Source organism: Tachypleus tridentatus, chromosome 2, assembly GCF_004210375.1.
Source record: "Tachypleus tridentatus isolate NWPU-2018 chromosome 2, ASM421037v1, whole genome shotgun sequence".
NCBI lineage: Eukaryota > Metazoa > Arthropoda > Merostomata > Xiphosura > Limulidae > Tachypleus > Tachypleus tridentatus.
In genome coordinates this window covers 35221331-35240596 of record NC_134826.1, presented here as the reverse complement: position 1 = coordinate 35240596, position 19266 = coordinate 35221331, and the positions used below count along the sequence as shown (strand labels likewise).

The following is a 19266-nucleotide window of genomic DNA, read 5'->3' as shown; positions in this document are numbered from 1 at the left end:
TAAAACGAATCAATAAATACTGTTTTATTTTGAACAAATTCTCTTCGCACTGAGAAGTTAAACAGCAGCATCCTTGCAAGCATTTCTCAGCACTTATCCGACATTTTGACTGAAAGTAAAACCTTGCTTGTAAAATTCTAGGACAGGAAAGGATGATTTCTCAATTTGGCGGAGCGAATACACCCACACGTCAGCCCCAGGGTGTTCCCAGTCTGAAAAGGTAGAGATTTGTCAAGTCATTGAGTTTTATATATCGGTTACTACGTTTTTTACTAATATTTAAGTTGCAAAATGCAGAATACAAAGGTTTCCTTCAAACACTACATATTATTAAACCACATTTTACAATATAGTTTAAAAGTTTTAACAGTTGACTTTTTTACTAAAAGAGTTGTTGAGTTATGTGGTTATTAACTCACACTAATACAGATTGGCCCATTAACATACGTAGTCGTATAATACTTATAAGCACACCAATCACATCTACGAGCTACGACCATATGTTGCTGACAAAGCACTTGTGCACAAGCATGACCAGGAATACGACAGTGAGATTTAAGGAAAGTCTTATCTTCGACAGTTGATGTTACTGAGGCTGTGAATAATCTTTCTCTGTAGTTTCAACGACCTCCTCGTTAAGATCTGGTAGTTGGATCTGTAAAAAGATAATTAGGGTTAGAGTTTGGCTAGTAGCATCTTATTGTCGTTGCTGTACGCGGAGCTTTCACTTATCTCAAAATAATACGTGAAGAGGCCAAGAATCATGGTCTTTGTAGGAAGAGTCGTGATAAAAAATTCCATATTAAAAATAAAACTGATCTAGTGGAAAACTTTGGTAAAAATAAAATGTCATGTAAATGTGAAAAACATTATACAGAACCAACCGTAAGATATTTAACTCTTTCGCTGCAAAAATCGACTGTTGTCAATCTTACAGTTTTGTGCAATTTGCGACGATAATCGAATTTTATAATGTATTTTTTATTCAATAGATGGTAGCACGTTACGGACAAATACAAAGCTCCACTGAATATTCGTGAGCTTCAGATGTTTGTCTTGGACTATTTACATGTTCATGAACCTGATCACGTAATTAGTATTGTTTCCGGTACGCGAAAAAATTGAAGAATTTTGTCAACAAAGTTTTAAAGATGGCTTCGCGTAGGTGTTCATCATTCAAAGCAGCTCAAGTTTTGGAAATAATTCAGTAAATTTGGGACTCGGGGAGCGACCGTTTTGAATATAAAAACTCAGAAAAAAATTCGAAAGACAGTGGTGAAGAAAGTAAACTGAGCATACAAAATAAATAGAAAGCAACCAAAGGAATAGGCATAGTTGATACCCCTAGGAAGCGTGGTTTCACTACCAGGGGAAGGTCAGTGACATCACGGGGAAGAGCGAACGCGGTTTGAGGAAGGGACGTAGGAAGTAGTTCCGGAATTCCTTCCCAGGTATAGTCCCCATCTCTACCTGAACCCCATAGTTCCCATCTCTACCTGAACCTCAATCATCAACCTTCTTCCAAGGTATAGTCCCCATCTCTACCTGAACCTCAATCATCAACCTTCTTCCAAGGTATAGTCCCCATCTCTACCTGAACCTCAATCATCAACCTTCTTCCAAGGTATAGTCCCCATCTCTACCTGAACCCCAATCATCAATCTTTGCAGAACATGATGCCCAGTAGCAGTGGGAAACTCTGGAAGAAATGAAGATATTTGAACAGGACCGGCTACTCGACTATGTGCATTTCAAACAAACTCTGAAGTTTTCATGTTTATATGTTCATTTGCAGTGAAGTTATAAACTTTTTATGTCATGCACCCCTATTCGGTTCTAACAGGCAAAAGAATGTGGCGACCAGCATTAGTTAAGAATAATAATTTGGCAGCTAAAGAGTTAAAACATAGAATGAATGAACACAGAAGAAATGTTAAACATAATAATATTTTTTATTTCATCATTAGCAGAATATATTAATTGAATTTTAACACAGAATCTCACAAGAAAACTATTATTTTAGCACAACCTGAAAATAATACCAGTATGAATATACGTGAATCAACTTAGATAATCAAATATTAAATAAGAATGTTTGTTTTTGAATTTCGCACAAAGCTACTCGAGGGCTATTTGTACTTGCCCTCCCTAATTTAGCAGTGTAAAACTAGAGAGAAGGCAACTAGTCCTCACCACCCACCGCCAACTCTTGGTCTACTCTTTTACCAACAAATAGTGGGATTGACCATCACATTATAACGCCCCTCCGACTAAAGGGCGAGCATGTTGGGTGCGACCGGGATTCGAACCCGCGACTCTCAGATTACGAGTTGGCCTTAACCCACCTGACCATTAAGTAAAAATGACGAACTTGATGGACATGTCAGTAGATTATTATACCTGGTTTCACAAATCACTCCATAACTGCATTCTTGTACTCTCAAACAAGTTTATTTGAACTCTGTAAGTAATTATCATAAATTATAGTACAATGACAACCTTGTTGTGAAATAATATGTAACTTAAACATTGTTTATTAAAGAAGGAAAATAGTTTTATACATGTGAACCATAAAGTTATATGTTTACTCTTTTCTTTCGTCATGAAAGACCAAGTGATCATTTTATATTTCTACCTTTGAAGCCTTATTAATTTGCATAAGTTACAATTATTTACCCTACCAAAACATCAACATATTCCTTCACCAACGCCAATAAAAATAATATTTCGTCGTATTTAGTAGTTGCTGTAATGTAAGTTATTTACTAATTCTATGTCTTTTTTTCTCAGTTCAAAGACACATGCCGAATAGTTCTGTTTGATTCCAATCCTGAAATACATTTTCCTTGCGTTAACAACACAGAGACCATACTGTTTATATCTCAGCACACTTCAAACCAGTCATTGCAGATTCCCTCAAATATATCTCATTTCATTATTTCTAGTAAATTTTGGTATTTACAAGAATAAATTGTTGCCTCCCGCTAGTACAGCGGTATATCTCCGGATTTACAACGCTAAAATCAGGGGTTCGATTCCCCTCGGTGGGCTGAGCAGATAGCCCGATGTGGCTTTGCTATAAGAAAAACACAAACACAGAATAAATTGTACTCGTGGGTTTATTATTTTTGTGTACGTTACTCGTACAAAAACTGGTTTTAATAAGTACAAAAAGAGACGTGTCGATTCCACATGCTCGTACATTTCTGCATTATATAGCAACCAACAATTTTTTACATGAACCCTTGGATACTATTGCAACAAACTCGTGCCATACAGTTACTTCACGTAAATTTCGAAAAGTACATGAACGTAAAACCTGCAGAAGCAATTCATTTAGTAAATATTGTCTCAACATGTGCACTCCCATGAAAATAAAGTAATCACAAATAGAAATAAACAGAAATAAACAGTTCTCTTACAAACGCCCACCCAATAACATTTAACGTCGTCAACCACAAGATACACACATATGCAGTCCAATGTAGTAAGTGTGCAAAAAATTAACAACAAAATTACTTTAGCTGTCAGCACATGGTAATCAGTGCAAATGGCCATGTTTATTACGTCGTTACTTCCATCTAAAGGTTGGTAAAAGCACACTACGTCACATAAACATGAGTAAAAAAACTGAATGTGTGTGTTTTACTTATAGCAAGCCCATATCGGGCTGTCTGTTGTGTCTACCGAGAGGAATCAAGCACCTAATTTTAGTGTTAAAAATACCGAGACTTACTACTGTACCATTAATATTCGTGCTGTTTGGAACATATCTTTCTGATGTGACTTCGAGAAGGCTGATATGCACTAAAATGGCCTTCAAGTGTGATCAAAGTCTCGCAGGTTTGTGCACAAGTTCACGAATTTGTCTTCGAAATTTCTTTAGGCAAACGTACGCCAACATTCGCTACAAAACTAATCCTGAGTCCTATAAACCGAGGACTTTCAGCTTTTTTTTCTTCAGAATCCCTACTTATCATTAACAGTTTAATCCACCTGCAAATCTCCTGATCATTAACAGTTTAATCCACCTGCAAATCTCCTGAGAACGTTAAACTGCTGTCCTAGTCAAGATACTGATTCATATACTCGCTCATAGCTTAATTAACATCACTTTATAAAAGACTTAATGTTATATATAAAATCAATATCTGTCTTACACAAAGAAAGGGTTAATAACTCATTGTTTTCCACGTGATTTATAAGTCAGACACGTCATTACTTGAATTTTTAAAGAAAGATAAAACATTTGGCAGGAGAGTCTTTGCGAGGTTTGAACAATTGAGCACTTCACGCAGCTGTGCAGATTTTGTTTAACGTGCATGACAACATTTAAATGTTGACAGGTGTTCAAACGTTTCGTAACACATATCATTGTTATCTAAGAAAATGTTCGCACTACCCTTATCGCAATCTGCAGGACATGAGTGTGAATCTCGTCACCCAACATACCTTTTCAGCTGAATTCTATCATTCCTTGGTAAAACAAAAGTAGGCCAAAAGTTAGCGGTGGATAGCGTCGAATAGCAACATTTCTTCTAATGTATCACTTGACAATTAGTGAAGCTACGTAATGGGCTATCTGTGCTCTGCCCACCACGGTTATGGAAACCCGGTTCGTAGCAGTGTAAGTCAGCAGACATACCCCCTGTGCCACTGGACGGCGACAATTAAGGACAGCTAACACACGTAGTGCTCAAATAGCTTTACGTAAAATGAAGGCAAGCAACCATATTTTCTGAACTTGATGGTTTATCTGACAGAAAAAAGGTACAAACTGGTGTTTTATCCTTCTGGTCTAATAGTAGCAGTTGGAACTGTATTATTTTTTGTTTGTATTTTTATTTTCTTTGATATACTATAGGAAACTATATGAACTCCAAAAACGAAAAAAATAATATTTTATATTTATCTGTGACAGGCAGATTGTCGTTTCCACAAATAAGTATATTCCATTTTTAATGTGAGATATCACTCAACTCTTTTATGTTACATCAAACTTTTAACCGCAAAGGAGTGTTTTCTATTGTTCAGTTGCTTATACTGATCTTTAACTCTACATTAACTCTTTTTTTTATATATTTTTTTGTATTCAAATCAATCTGTATGCAACCTATAACACGTTGATACTGATATAGAACAGTTTCCTGTCTTACTTCTAATGGCATTAGTTTCAATTTACATTGAATGCTTTAAATTAAAATAATTTTTGGAATCTCACCACTTGGATACAGTCCACGTTCTACGTTCAATCATGCCCTATCTGATTACCAGTCATCTGGAAAACAGTCTCTGCAGCATAGTTTCTATTGCAAAAAGCTGTCAAATTAGTCACACTCCTCGTTCCGGCATGACATCAGTACACCATCCATTGCTGAAGAACAACAGTTGCTAAGTAATGCACCTAACGATATTACTGGTATGTCTTCAAATAGATAGCATGAATACTCATCTTGCTCTCCAGCTACTTGATGTATGAGATGGTTGAAAGGATGTATTTGAAAGCACTTTGTATACACGTGGCTAGTGTCACTTTCCCAAATGGAGATCCTTACTGATTATGTAGTTTACTGCTACCTGGAGCACATGGATGGTGGCTTTTGCTTCTGAACTTTGAGTTTGGGGACTATCACCTGTTACCTTGATTATCATGTCTGCTTTTATATCTCATCTAGGTTCTTATGCCTCAACATTATGCACAGTCATTTGTTCTCTACTGCCATTTACTACAAAGGATATCCCATTATTGGAAATTATAAATCCACGATAGGAACACATCGTTATTACTTGAAAGTATGAATATCTTGCATTAGAAAGGATTTTTTACATATCTTTCCCAAATGTGTTTAGGTTTCAATTGCATTACATTACCTACAAAACACTAATGCCCTCAAATTTATTTCTGATGTATTATATTCACCATGTCTTTATATCATCTTTGGTTGTCACATTACTTGCTTATTGACACATTCAGAATTGTTTCAGTAAATCCTTGTGAAATACTTTAATAGCCTTGTGATGTAATCCATTATTTACAAATGCAACATCTTCTAATATCAGCTTCAACAATGAGAATAGTTATGTCTTCTGGATACCGATAACAACAGGCCTATAGAGAATTATACTCTAGATATGCTTAAACTTACTGACCATAGCTACTCACAGTTTTCCATTGAAAGATTCTGAAACTCTAAAACTTGCGGTTAATCTGTAAGTGCTTTATAGTTTTCAGAATTTTAGAAGCAGGATATATTATTTTGTTACATTTTCTCCTTTCCTTAGTATAAAACTGCGACATTTAAAGCCAGAAAACTATCAGAAACTATGAATACAGAGACAGCTATAAAATGGCCACTGTTACACATATTAAGATATTTGTAAGAATTTGTACCTAAGCAACAACTTAACCAACTATAGACTAGTACTGTAATATCCTTTGTTGACCGGGTTGTTTGAAATTATTTAAATGCTACAGCTGTTCAATGCTATAAGAAAATGAAGGCCACAAAGTGACACTGTTCACTGTAACAAAGCACATGAACTTACCTGTTGTATTCCGAAATGTTTTCTTAGTTAAATTCTACCTGGAGTTCTTCAAGTAAAGACTTACTTTAAACCATAGTGTTTAGTTCTATAGAAATCTACCCCTAGAGAAGAAAAGCTAAAAACAATATCGTACAAGCAACCGTTTTATAGAATGTACAAATTGTATGCTTTATTTTATAAATAAAACTTATATAGTTTCATTATTTTACGTACATTGGGAACACTCAGTTACATTATCAGAATTTTCTTATTCCCTGAGCAAGTCTTTTCTTATTAGCGTGTTTAACTATCTTATACTTGTACCACTAAAACGAAATAATTTAAATACAAATGGGAGGCAGAATAACCTCAACATCAATATTAAAACTCTCAAAGTATAATGAACAACATACAAATATTAAGTGGAATTATAGTAACAAACAAGATCTTGTAACAAAAGAATACCAAAGAACGTTTCTACAATTAAACGTTAAAAAAGGTGAATTTTATTCCAACATACACTAAGCCTTTTACCCATGATGCTTTTTACTACAAAAATATCCTATGAGAAAAAATAGACATTATCTATTATAAAAAAAAACAGTCGAACTATGATGCCTTGTAATTCAATTAAAGACCTAAGAATTTCACCAGCGACAGATAGTTTCTGCACAATTGAAGGATTTTTGAAACAAATTATCTGGTGAGCAAACCCACAATATCTCCTCTACTGCGTTTTTTAATCAATATATCAACTTGAAACTCCCTACTAAAGCCTTACTTATTTTTAGATTTATAAAATGAATATTGATTTTTTGGGGTCACAATTGTAGTTTTCGCATCAAATCTTCAACATTATATAAAGTTCTGTCACATTCAACTTTACACATTTTTATTGCCCCATAAAGTGAAACATTTCCTCTAGGTCAAAAAAACATGAACGCTTATGTTAACAATAGCAAAACAAAAAATGGCAGAAATAGTATTGAGAATAAGATGAGCAACTAGATTATTTGAACTAATGCTTCCAATAATTGATATGAATTTTACAAAGTTCTTTACAGATAAAAATCAAATCATCAACCATAAATGGAACATATGATGTTTCACAGTGCAAAAAAAACAACTAGTATATATATATATATATGTGTGTATATAACATTACATCATTCAGACAGAAACGTCAGCTACATCTTCACTAAGTGACTTACAATTTATGTGTAGGGACTATTAGTGAGACACAGTTCAAACCAATAGAACAATAAAACTAAGTAGATGTAGATGTAGACTGTTACAAGCTTTAAGCTAGTTAGGAAATATAGTACAACTGTCACAATTTGCAGCCATTCCTGAAGAAAGAGGTAATTTAGACATATTTCAGATATTTTGATAGTGGTCACAAGGGTCAAAGCGACCTACTGCATACAAAGTTAGAATATGACAAATGACAGATAAAATACAAAGTTTTACTGAAAAAAAGCTTTGGTATTTATTTCAGAGTTTTGGAGGTTATGCAAATAAAAAGAAATTTTTTGAATACAGAAAAGTATCTTAACCTTAACATGGCAATAACTTTGCACTCAAAGCAATCAACACTCTAACTCTGTACATTCATTAATACATCTTTAGTAAAACTACTTCATTAAACAATCTGTTTAATTTCTGTAAGACTAGTAATGTTTATTAAAAGCATGGTAAACTTTGTGAAGATATACAAAATGTATTGAATGCTATAATATAGAAATCTGACTTTCATTTTATTACTACAAGGCCAATCACGTCGACCAACCTATTTGGAAAGTGTTAAGAATATGCTTCATTAGCTTTTCATAACTAGTGAGAGCATTTCATATGCTAAAATGCATGATGCAGAATTCAAACAAACCGTCCATGTGCCAAAAGCAGTTTTGTTTTTGCTCTTATCATCACTTTCATCAACCACTATCTAGAAGCCAAGTTTAGAGTTTAAACAAACGACACTTTCCACTGGGTCCAGACATTTATCTTTTCACACTCCTGAAAAGGCTTCAGTGTACTTCATGGCATCCAGCTGACAAATATAAACACAATCCTTTTTATGACATTAATCACAGAATAGAGCCACACACTACATCTCAGTCATGAATACGTTTCTAGATCTTCATGTAATCTGGCAAAACAGTTGTTTAAAATAACTTGCATTGTCTGTTTTTATGTGGTGGCATGTGATTCTAGTTTTTCCCATTTAGTCATCAATTTTAGAAAATATACTGGCAGATCACGTGAAGACACTGAAATTAAGTTCCTCTTGCAATCATTAACTAGCAATATCATGTGGGCTGAAAGCAGACTATTTGTTTTAGGCGTGGTTTAGTAGAAAAACTTTAGCATTACAACTGGTATTCATTACCTTCACTTTGCTTGTCATGCTGATGGCCATTTCAATGGTAAGATAAATGGTTGAATGTTCATAATTACAGAGAAACTTTGGAACTTGGTATCCCAATGAACATATTATAGACTATATTACCGCTGCCTGTTTTCTGAATAAAAAACAGCAAATGGCATTGATGCATTTGATGAAGACCATGGTAAACCATGGCACAGCACTTGCGTAAGTGAAAGTAATATTGTTCTCTCTACAAGGCACACATGATTGTTCCACTGTCCTTGAGTCAGTTGCGCATTGAAAGTATTTCTTACCAAACCTCAATTCCCTCTTTTTTTATAGGTGAAGTTGCAGAGTGCTTATGCTATACATCCAAGCTAAGTATACCAATGCTGCAACCAAGATTTTTAACTACATCTTAATCCTATAGTTCTTATAGTCTAGACATAGTTGAAGATTGCATTTCTATTCACATCTTGTCTGTTATTATTTGCCAGAATACAGTCAGTACCCACTGGCTGAAAGTGGAGATTTTATTCAAAGTGTCTGATGCATGCCTGTATCAACAAAGTTCCTTGCAACCCTTCTGCCCACCAAGAATTCCATTACCAAACTATGCATTCATGTAGGCACATACCAACCACTACAGAGTCATAACAAAACAATGCTAAATACCACATATTTAAACATAAACTATCTGCTGTACCCTCCCTAGTCAGTAGCCAGACCAGACATGTGCTGTGATAATTTACTGAGGCTTAAGTAACAAAAGTGATAGCTCACTGCTAGCCTTTCTACACTTATGTAGTCAGTAATCATGGAAAGATCCATGTATCTTACTGCCAGAAAAGACGTAAGTAATTTGTAGGAAAATCTCCCTATAGATCTCAACCATTGATTAAGACCTTCTTTCTGAAGGATGTGGAGGAGGCACTGGCTATACTTATTTTGCAACAAACATCATAAGAGGGCCTAAGTAGCTCTGCCCATTGACTGACTGGTTACTAGGCTACTTGTACCATGATGTTTTGCAGTGTTGTTTGAAGTTCTGTCTTAGAAAAGCCCAGACTAAACAGAGGCACTTGCTTTGCTTCGATTAGTTGTGTTTCACAAACTTCTGATTAAACCTCTTACTTTTAATGTCATGTAAATGTCTTGACGGGGAGAACTATAATGTTTCACTGTCGCTCTGGGTCTCTTTACATACAGTTAATTTGTTCAAAGTGTTAACTAAAAACGTTTTTGTTTTGTTTTGATTGTTAAGAGACATACTACAAGGAAGAAAAGGGTACACTCACTTTTTATCATTCACAAAGGCTAAATCAGAATAGAATAGAAACTTGTTTACAATTTCTTACATCCTTACGAACCGCATAACTGCGTTATAATGTTACGGTCAATTCCACTATTCGTTGGTAAAAGAGTAGCCGAAGAGTTGGCAGGGGGTGGTGATGACTAGCTAGCTGCCTTCTCTCTAGTCTTACGCCGCTAAATTAGGAATGGCTAGCGCAGATAGCCTTCGAGTAGTTTTGCGCAAAACTAGTACTGGCTTTACCCCCCCCCCCCAAGTAATGTTTTGTTTAACATTAAGTCCTCCCTCTCAGTTTTTTTTTTTCTTACACCTTGTATTTAAACCCTCCATTCTCTTTGTTTCACGTATATTTTTTGCTGTGATATTTTTTGTCAGATTTTTATTTAGCAAAACATAATAATTTTTTGTTTTTGGTATAATATTTCTTATTTTATGATACCTCTATTAATTGATTATTTGTTAAGTTAATTTGTAAAGTCTTGTTGCAAACATTTTAAAATTAAAATAATTAATCAAATTCCCCATAGATTTGAGACTTAGAAATATTAAGGTTGCTTGTAAATATTACATATAACTTAACTATGTCAGCTACATATGCTTGCATGTAGCGACAGTGAAAATCTTACCTACAAAAAAAAGTTAATTTGTCTAGTTAAAATGGGCTACGAAGATATTTTTAAAGTTACAAATCAACACAAAAGCTAACCAAATAAAGGTGAAAAAACTCTCCCAAATGGCTTATACAGAACTATTTCTAATTGAAAATGTAAGATAAAGTTCCTAAGTAGTGCACCAAGTTATTAAAAATGTTAACCCGCTTAGTTTGTTTGGTTTGTTTTGAACTTCGCTCAAAGCTACTCGAGGGCTATCTGCGCTAGCCGTCTCTAATTTAGCAGTGTAAGACTAAAGGAAAAGCAGCTGGTCATCACCACCTACCACCAACTCTTGGGCTACTCTTTTACCAACGAATAGTGGAATTGACCGTTACCCCAACGGCTGAGAGAGTGAGCATTTTTGGTAAGACGGGGATTCGAACCCGCGCCACTCGGATTACGAGTCGAGTGTCTTAACCACCTTGCCATGCCGGGCCGTAACCAGTTTAGATTTGATAGTCTTTGTTTAATTATAACTATTCTTCAGGTATTCTTCCACATTTTAGTGGAAACAAACACACTGTGAAAGCTTACACGTCTCATCGAGTTCACTAAAATCATTTATTTTACTACGACAGTACAAAAATTTAACAAGTTTTTAACTCAAATTTAATATAAATCAATCAACGCTATGCACAAAATTAAAACATATCAAAATAAAATAATTAGTAACAACATGAATCCAAACGTACAACTGTAGGATTTTTGAATGTATGGATTATTTAAAATTTTTCCGATTTTTAACGTTATTTAAAAATGACCCTAAAAGGACTGAAATTATTTTCATGCGTTTTTGTGCTCAGTGTTAATCATTATAATCCTGCATACACAAATTTGTATTTTGTTGTAACTATACATCTTGTGGGTGTGGGTACAAAACTATTTTTTACTCTGAATATATATATATTAATTGTTGGTTAAACTTCTATTGATAGAGTTTCCTAAAACTTTAAATGGCACGTGCTTACTTCAACCATGCATGGTAAATTTTAAAAAATAAAAATGTGATGATTCAAGTAGTCAAAATCAATACACCATACCGTATAAAATACGTCTGGGAACAAAATTCATTACAACTTCACATCTTTTGAACAAAAAAGTTGTATGGAATTTAAATGCCGAAGTTGAACCATAACGAGGAAGTACAGCATGCGAGTGCCAGGACTAAATAAGAGTTGAATTTTAGGGTTAGCTTTAAGCGTGAAACAACACCCTACAAAACTGAACTCAAGTTCCAGTGCAACAAAACAATCGTCTTACTGGAACCATTTCTCTATAATCGCTAATATAGTATTAAACTGTTGTTAGTTTTACTGTATTTATATTACATCCTCCATTCAAACTGTTCTATGTAAAATTAACAGAAAATGGAACATTGAAAGACAACTTGACGTTTAAAAATTTCTATCCTTGGAGCTCCTATAAAAAAAGTCATTATCAGTGTCAGTTATCTAAGATTTGGTTGCGTCACGAGGTCACAGCGCTGAGGTGAAAACAATCAGACACACATTAATAACATCATCCTTATAAAAAGCAAAACGACTTGTTCTCACATTAAAATACTATTGAGCAGTTATCTCAAACTTTTACGTACATAAATAACTGTTCAAAGAGTCAGCGCTAAATGTTACCAAATGTTTATCCAGTTGTATATATTTATAATGAAGTACTTATCACATAAAATATCTGTCTTACACAATTGAGAAAACAGCCTTTGGGCGCAGAAATATTTTACTGCCGATTAATAGAATAAGAAAATATAAATGCAGTTACTTATTTTTACCTAATATCATTATCAATGGTCAGTTTATGATGTAAGTCTTTTACAATCTGACTATTATGAGTTACATATATCGAAGAAACGAAATTTAAAATATAAGGTAATTTAATCAGGTCCTAAACCTATCAAAAATATTGTCTACTAATAAAGATAATCCCAGGCCATTCTTCTTTTCCAGTTCTGGGCAATCTTCCTGGTCAATGACACTGAACTGATTCTCATCGACTCCGTAAGTCTCAAAACGTCCACGGATTTTATTTACAATTACTTTGTCCAAAGACGGCGAGCGGCTCAGAATTTCTGCATTTTCAAAGTGCCCAAGTAGCATCCTTTGGCACGACCAGATTGCAGCATAGTTATCATAATCTGTCATCATAACCCAGTAGTTCACCTTACCAAATGGATCTGGAATAATTACGATGATAGATTTTATCAGCTCTAAATATAAGCTCATATACGCTATCTAAATTTGTACGACGATTAATAGAATAAGAAAATATAAATGTAGTTACTTATTTTTACCTAACATTATGATAAATGATCGGTGTATGATGCAAATAACAAATAAAATGAATTCGAATATACAGTCAATGTGCAATTCACTAATCAGATAATACCAAAACTTAAAATGTTTTGTTTATTTGTGAATTTCGCGCAAAGCTACTCGAGGACTATCTGCGTTAGCCGTCCTTAATTTAGCAGTGTAAGACTAGAGGGAAGGCAACTAGTCATCACTACCCACCGCCAACTCTTGGGCTACTCTTTTGCCAACGAATAGTGGGAGTGACCGTCCCATTATCATGAAAGGGCGAGCATGTTTGATGCGATCGGGATGCGAACTCGCGACCCTCAGATTACGAGTCGCACGCCTTAACTCATCTGGCCATGCGGGCCCCTTTAAAATGTACTTAAGCATTTTAATACGAAGTTAGAAAGTTCATTTCATAGACACTAAAATCATTTAATGTATGATGTCCCGCTTTCTGAAACTGGCTATTCTTAATTGATATAACTTACGTTTGTTTGTTTTTAAAAACTCTTTCAGTATGAAAGCTCAAAACCGAACATATAAACCCGACTTCCAGTTTGGGTTTCGAAATATGTCTATACATAGTGGGGTTGACCGTCACATTATAACACCCCCACGGCTGAAAGGGCGAGCATGTTTGCTGCGACAGGGATTCGAACCCGCGACCCTCGGATTACGAGTCGAACGCTTTAACCCACCTGGCCATGCCGGGCAAAGAGTTAAGTGAGTACGCAAGGATCAAATCCCAATATTTAGCCTTGCAAGTTCTCAAACTTGCTGCTGAACCGTCAGACAAAGAGGAATATACGTATTTCTTTGAAATGGATTCTGTACTTCTACATAGTATGTATACAGTAGTCAACACTAATGTCATAGTTCAAAGTTATAACATAAATGAAACATACTATACTGTGACAAAAACTAAAAGTTGTGTATGTGAGTTATATTAGTTGTGATCAGACAATGACACACTTGTTTATAGTGCTATCGAAGCTTTTTAGTTAGATTATTTTACATGATACAAGCATCTATATCATATTTTATCTGATAAATATCATAAAAGAGAAAACTGTCGTGGATTTCGAATGAACTCATGTAAAGATGCATGTATAAATCTTCATATAGATCTACCTGAGAATTCATATTCCAACTAGTTTTCACGTTGCGTATCTTTCTCTAATGAAGATATTTGAGCTAAGTTATTCTGGTAATTCATATTATGAACTTGTGGTATTTGATATAAAATTATGTTTCGTACTCTATTTATTTTGCATAATCTTACACCGGAAAATGGTCTAAAAATCACCTTTACATCTTGGTAAACAAATGTCATGTTTTTTCATAATTGTCTAAGGCAATTAATTTGTTACTTCAAATAACATACTTACTTAAAGGGAAATCCACTATCATCTTTGATGGTAAGTCTTCATCTGGGATACTAATCTTCCCTTTACTTATAGATCCTCGGTTAATCCTATAAACCGGATTACGAAATACGGTTGTCAAACTGCCACATGGGATTGTAATAGTTTAGATGATGCACAGTTATTGAAACATTAAAGAAAGAGTATTAATAAAGTAGTAAACAAAAAGTACAAACACAACTGACTGTTAACCACCGAGCAAAGGGTTGAGTGAGTACAAAAGAAGACCTTGACAGCTTTCATAATATAATTAACTTATCCTGACTTCTACTTTTGATTTGTCTATTTATGAAAAACAAGATGTATATACTTTAAATATACCTAGTTATCATCAGTAATCATTATATATAACTATTTTGCCATACCTGATATCCAAATTCATAAAATTAATAATGGTGCTTTGAAATAAGTATTGGTGCTAATTGTTGGGCTACTCTTTTACCAACGAATAGTGGGATTTACCATTACATCATAACGCGCGACGGCTGAAAGGGCAAGGATGTTTGGTGTGACGGGGGATTCAAACCCACGACCTTCAGATTACGAGTCAAGTGCCTTAACCATCTGGCCATGCCATGCCCTCACTAAAAAGAAAAGTTTTTGTAATGTAAATAACGATTTTATAATTAATTCAAATTTTGACCCACATACAATGTGCCAAGCACAAAGGTTAAATTCGAATTTTAACATTTCAAGCCCTCATGTTTACTGCTAAACCATCAGGTGGGCTTTTGCCTTTTTAATTTGTTCGTTCCCGATGTTCATGCAAAGCTACACAGGAAATACACTTTTTACTTTTTCTTGATCCTGGGCAGAAAGTGTTATTTTCCAATTCTTTATGTCTAAAGTTTTTCTCTTCAAACGTTGCTTTTGTGACCTGGGAACGTAATAGTGAAAACATGATGTGAGACTACATTTGGAGGCTGATACTTGAAAGTGATTTACATTACAGTCGCAAATCTCGAAAAACTACTCACTTCTAAACATTTTTGTGTAATTTTATTATAAATACATGTAAACCTTGATTCATATGTTGTTTTATTGAGACCTTACGTAAATGAAAATGTGCAAATTTGCCCGTTCTTACATACAAAATAGGTTAATTTCTAAACTTCATTATTCAGGTTACAAAAGCAAAGTTTGAAGGCAATAATGGCCATTTTCTGTACTTTTACAGTATAAGCAATTAAGAAATAACACATACTATCCAGGAACAAAATTTATGTTACATAGTGTTATCTGCGCTAGTCATACTTTATTCAGAACTGTTTGATTACAGGAAAGGCAATTAATTAGTCAACAGCCTCCTGTAACTGATTTACTGTTGTACATTTACTTTAGTGCCTTCATTTGTATCTATATACTCTTCTTTTTTTGCATATAACGTATATTTTTGACTAAGTATTACTCAAGACCCACCTGTTCTCTAAACTTCTAAAGAAATCTTGAAAATGAGAATTAACAATATTTGTTTACGCTAGAACATTGTTGAAAGTTATACAGTCTGCGTGATCCGTATAAATGACCACTTAGCAAGAGAAATATGAAGACGATTAATATTGTTGGCCAGATGCAATCAGCGCGCTATAGGTCTAGAAAGCTGTAATTCTGAGTTACGCCTATTAATCGGAAAACTACAGAACTTGAGCAGGAACATACGAGCGTTACAAACCGTTCAATTTCAAATCAATTTGGACGTTATTATTTTCACGAGAACATTAAATGGAAGGTGTCAGCTTGTACCTGATGTGAGGCCAGCCAAGAAAAAGACGGTGTTACTAAGCGAGGCACAACAATATCAAGTAAGCTTTAATTAAATTGGTCGTCATGGGCCTGGACCATCGATATTCAATTCTAGACCTGCTATAAACACTTAGTATTGTCTGTAAGTTTTTCGACCTCTTGTATATAAACCATCATTTGTAAAAACTATTAGTAATAACAATTATTATAAATTGTTTGTGTGTGTGTGTGTGTACTAAAATATATTTGTGTTAAAAATGAAAAATGTATCATTCTTGTTGGCAAATGTCATAAGTTTGATACATATTAACATTTAATTAACTACTAAATTCAAAGTTCTAGTTTTCTAAAATAGTAATACGTAACGTACGTAACATAATAAATCGGAAACTCGTCCGAAATAAATTATAATACGTAACACTCCACTACTAACTGTTGAACTATTGTAACTGAACTGCTAGCTTTGATTATCAACCTTATAACGCACCCAAGTCCTCAAAGTATGGATAACAATTATATTAAAAAAGGATAGAACCTAGGGCCTGGTATTCAAAGTCTGGCAGGTTAACCACTAATTACAATCAGCCCCTGGTCATTCTACCCTTGTACTACCCAAAGAATTATATTACTGGGTCAAATTTTAATAGAAGAATAATTAACAAAACTATGGTGATTTTTATGCCAACTAAAGTCAGTGTTTGTCCATACATAGTAAAAGAACATAGATAACTGAATTTGAATTAACGTCGTTTCAATATGAAGAGTTTGAAAGGTCATATTTTTCTGTTGAAGAATACCGGAGAGATAAATAGTAATGCAACTGTGTAGTTTAAAATACGTTACCTAATGACGTCAATATCAAAAACATGTCTATTTTGAGACAAGTAGTAAATTCCGTTTTCTTTCGTCACGTTCTGCTTCAGGCATTGACTGTTTGTTTGGAATCTCTGAATCACATACCATTGCCCAAGAAACTAGCGAAATTCACAAGTATTAGCAAAAATTAAATATTTGCATAACAGTGACTTTTGATAAAATCTTAAAATATGTACAGACAATTGTATTTTAAAAACACTTAAGTAATTTGTAACGGATTAAAAACTGAATTATTTTGATAAAAACAATTTACAGGTTCACAAACTATATTACAACCACACAAACATATTTACACAAACTGCTGCAGAGATAAGTAGTGTACAAAAATAACTGGCTACTAAAGATGCTCGAATACAGTTGAAGCCATACAAGATTTAGTTTTTATTGCAATTCTGTCCAATGATTGTGACATAAGACTCCACAAATAGCCTCAATTTGAGGAACATTTTAAAAGTTATTAGTCAAAATTAATATATACATTAACTCAAGATAGGTTTCTTTTCACTTGACTTTTGTTAGAGGTTTTGTAAATATATACCAACATAAATAAGTAATACTTTTCCTAAAAACAAACATTATAAATCAGAAAGATGTGTAGGTCTTTAAAAAGATAAGCACCGATCTTTTAGCCAAACTATACATAAGAAGTAACATACTGAACTGTGACATAAGACGTTTAGTTTTAGCAGACATGATTAAAGACATTTTACTGGTAGTAACAGTCAACATCTAGAAATATCGGTACTCTATATTACCTTGTCAAGACTGAAATTTTCCTGCACTTCCACGTTAGGGCAAGATCCTAGTTTGAACACATATCCATTTACTAACTTACTGGTGCTAGTAGTGTAAACAAGAGATAAAGCTATGCCAAGCCAGTTCATTTCAAAATAGGACAAGGGTAACAAACTAGCGTTGTCTTCAACCGGGCGAGTAATGTGTGAGTGACTCAGATTTTTTCTTATTTTATATTGTGCCTCTGCTTTTAAAGGCTGCTGATTGGTTATTAATCTAATTGACATATAGACATACAAAGATATCACCCAAAATCTGGAACAAAAACAATGAAAGCTAAATGGCATATATTCCCGAATTCCTCTTTGGGGAATATGCACATAGAAACTTATTTTTGTACTAATGACCTTAAAACGGTACATTTTCTTTCATTTTGCAAAGTTACGATAGACGTTTTCCCTGTAAAATAACTTTAACAAATCATTTTAACATTTATTAAATATTTTCAAATTTTATAATACATGGTGCAGACATTATTTAATTGATTTTTTTTTATTTTAGTGTCCTTGAAATAACAAAGGGTCATTCAAAATATTTAAAATCATGTGAATTTTACTGTTTTCTACTATTTTTTTGTATATCGAAAACGTCAGAAAATAAAAATAAGTAAATTTGAAACAAACTGCTTCTGAGACTGAGTAAAAAACCATCTTACTTAATGTTTTCTTTCTTTCTTGGAAAGTACAAGCACTTCTTTTCTATATGTCCCCCGCTGGAACAACTGTATGTCTTAGGATTTACAACGCTAAAATCAGAGGTTCTGTTCCTCTCGGTGGACACAGCAGATGTGGCTTTGTTATAAGAAAAACACAATCACATATATTTTCTGTATCGTTTGAGTTCAAATAAATTCTTATTTACGAGTGAGAATATTTCAGCAGAACTAAAAATGCTGAATGGTTGAATTGTTTTTCTTTTGATATTTTAATTTTACCGAAGTTCGAAATTAATCTATATTCATTGTGGCTTGGAGAATTACGAATTTTCTGTTCTCTTGATATCGTCTTATACTTATGAAACAATGGAGTCCTTTGTATATTGTACTAACGAATACCGTTAGCAGAGCATGACCATACGGTCTAACTCCTTCCGATTTTCGTGTTCACATGTTTGTAAACTCCTTCCCCCTTCCCACTGAAGTAACTATATGGTTTGACCACTTTTTTTGGCATAAAGCTATTCGAATATAACATTATGAAAATTGAAACAAGTACAATGAAGAACTGGTATTACTTGTTTTCTTTTAAATGCAAACCTACCG

The 19266-nt window shown here is 34.0% G+C and overlaps 1 protein-coding gene and 1 long non-coding RNA gene across 4 annotated transcripts; one reads left to right on the top strand and one right to left on the bottom strand.

The window, feature by feature from the left end:
• Positions 1 to 18287, bottom strand: LOC143240872 (apolipoprotein D-like). Of its 3 annotated transcripts, XR_013022012.1 has the most exons (5): positions 17966 to 18287; positions 17178 to 17308; positions 14556 to 14674; positions 11899 to 13043; positions 1 to 655 (listed from the first exon to the last, which is right to left on the bottom strand). XR_013022012.1 is itself a non-coding variant. In XM_076484083.1 (4 exons), the coding sequence occupies exons 1-4, from the start codon at positions 18230 to 18232 to the stop codon at positions 12748 to 12750; spliced, it is 813 nt and encodes a 270-aa protein (XP_076340198.1). In that variant the 5' UTR covers positions 18233 to 18287; the 3' UTR covers positions 11401 to 12747. The 3 variants fall into 3 exon arrangements, 2 of the variants coding, with proteins under 2 accessions (XP_076340198.1, XP_076340210.1); XM_076484083.1 differs by lacking the exon at positions 1 to 655 and having other exon boundaries at positions 11401 to 13043; XM_076484095.1 differs by lacking the exon at positions 1 to 655 and having other exon boundaries at positions 11401 to 13043; positions 14556 to 14641; positions 17966 to 18263.
• LOC143240903 (uncharacterized) lies at positions 3484 to 13224 on the top strand. Its single transcript, XR_013022021.1, has 2 exons — positions 3484 to 4770; positions 12817 to 13224. It is a non-coding gene; the product is annotated as an uncharacterized LOC143240903 (long non-coding RNA).
• Positions 18288 to 19266: the final 979 nt, after the last annotated feature.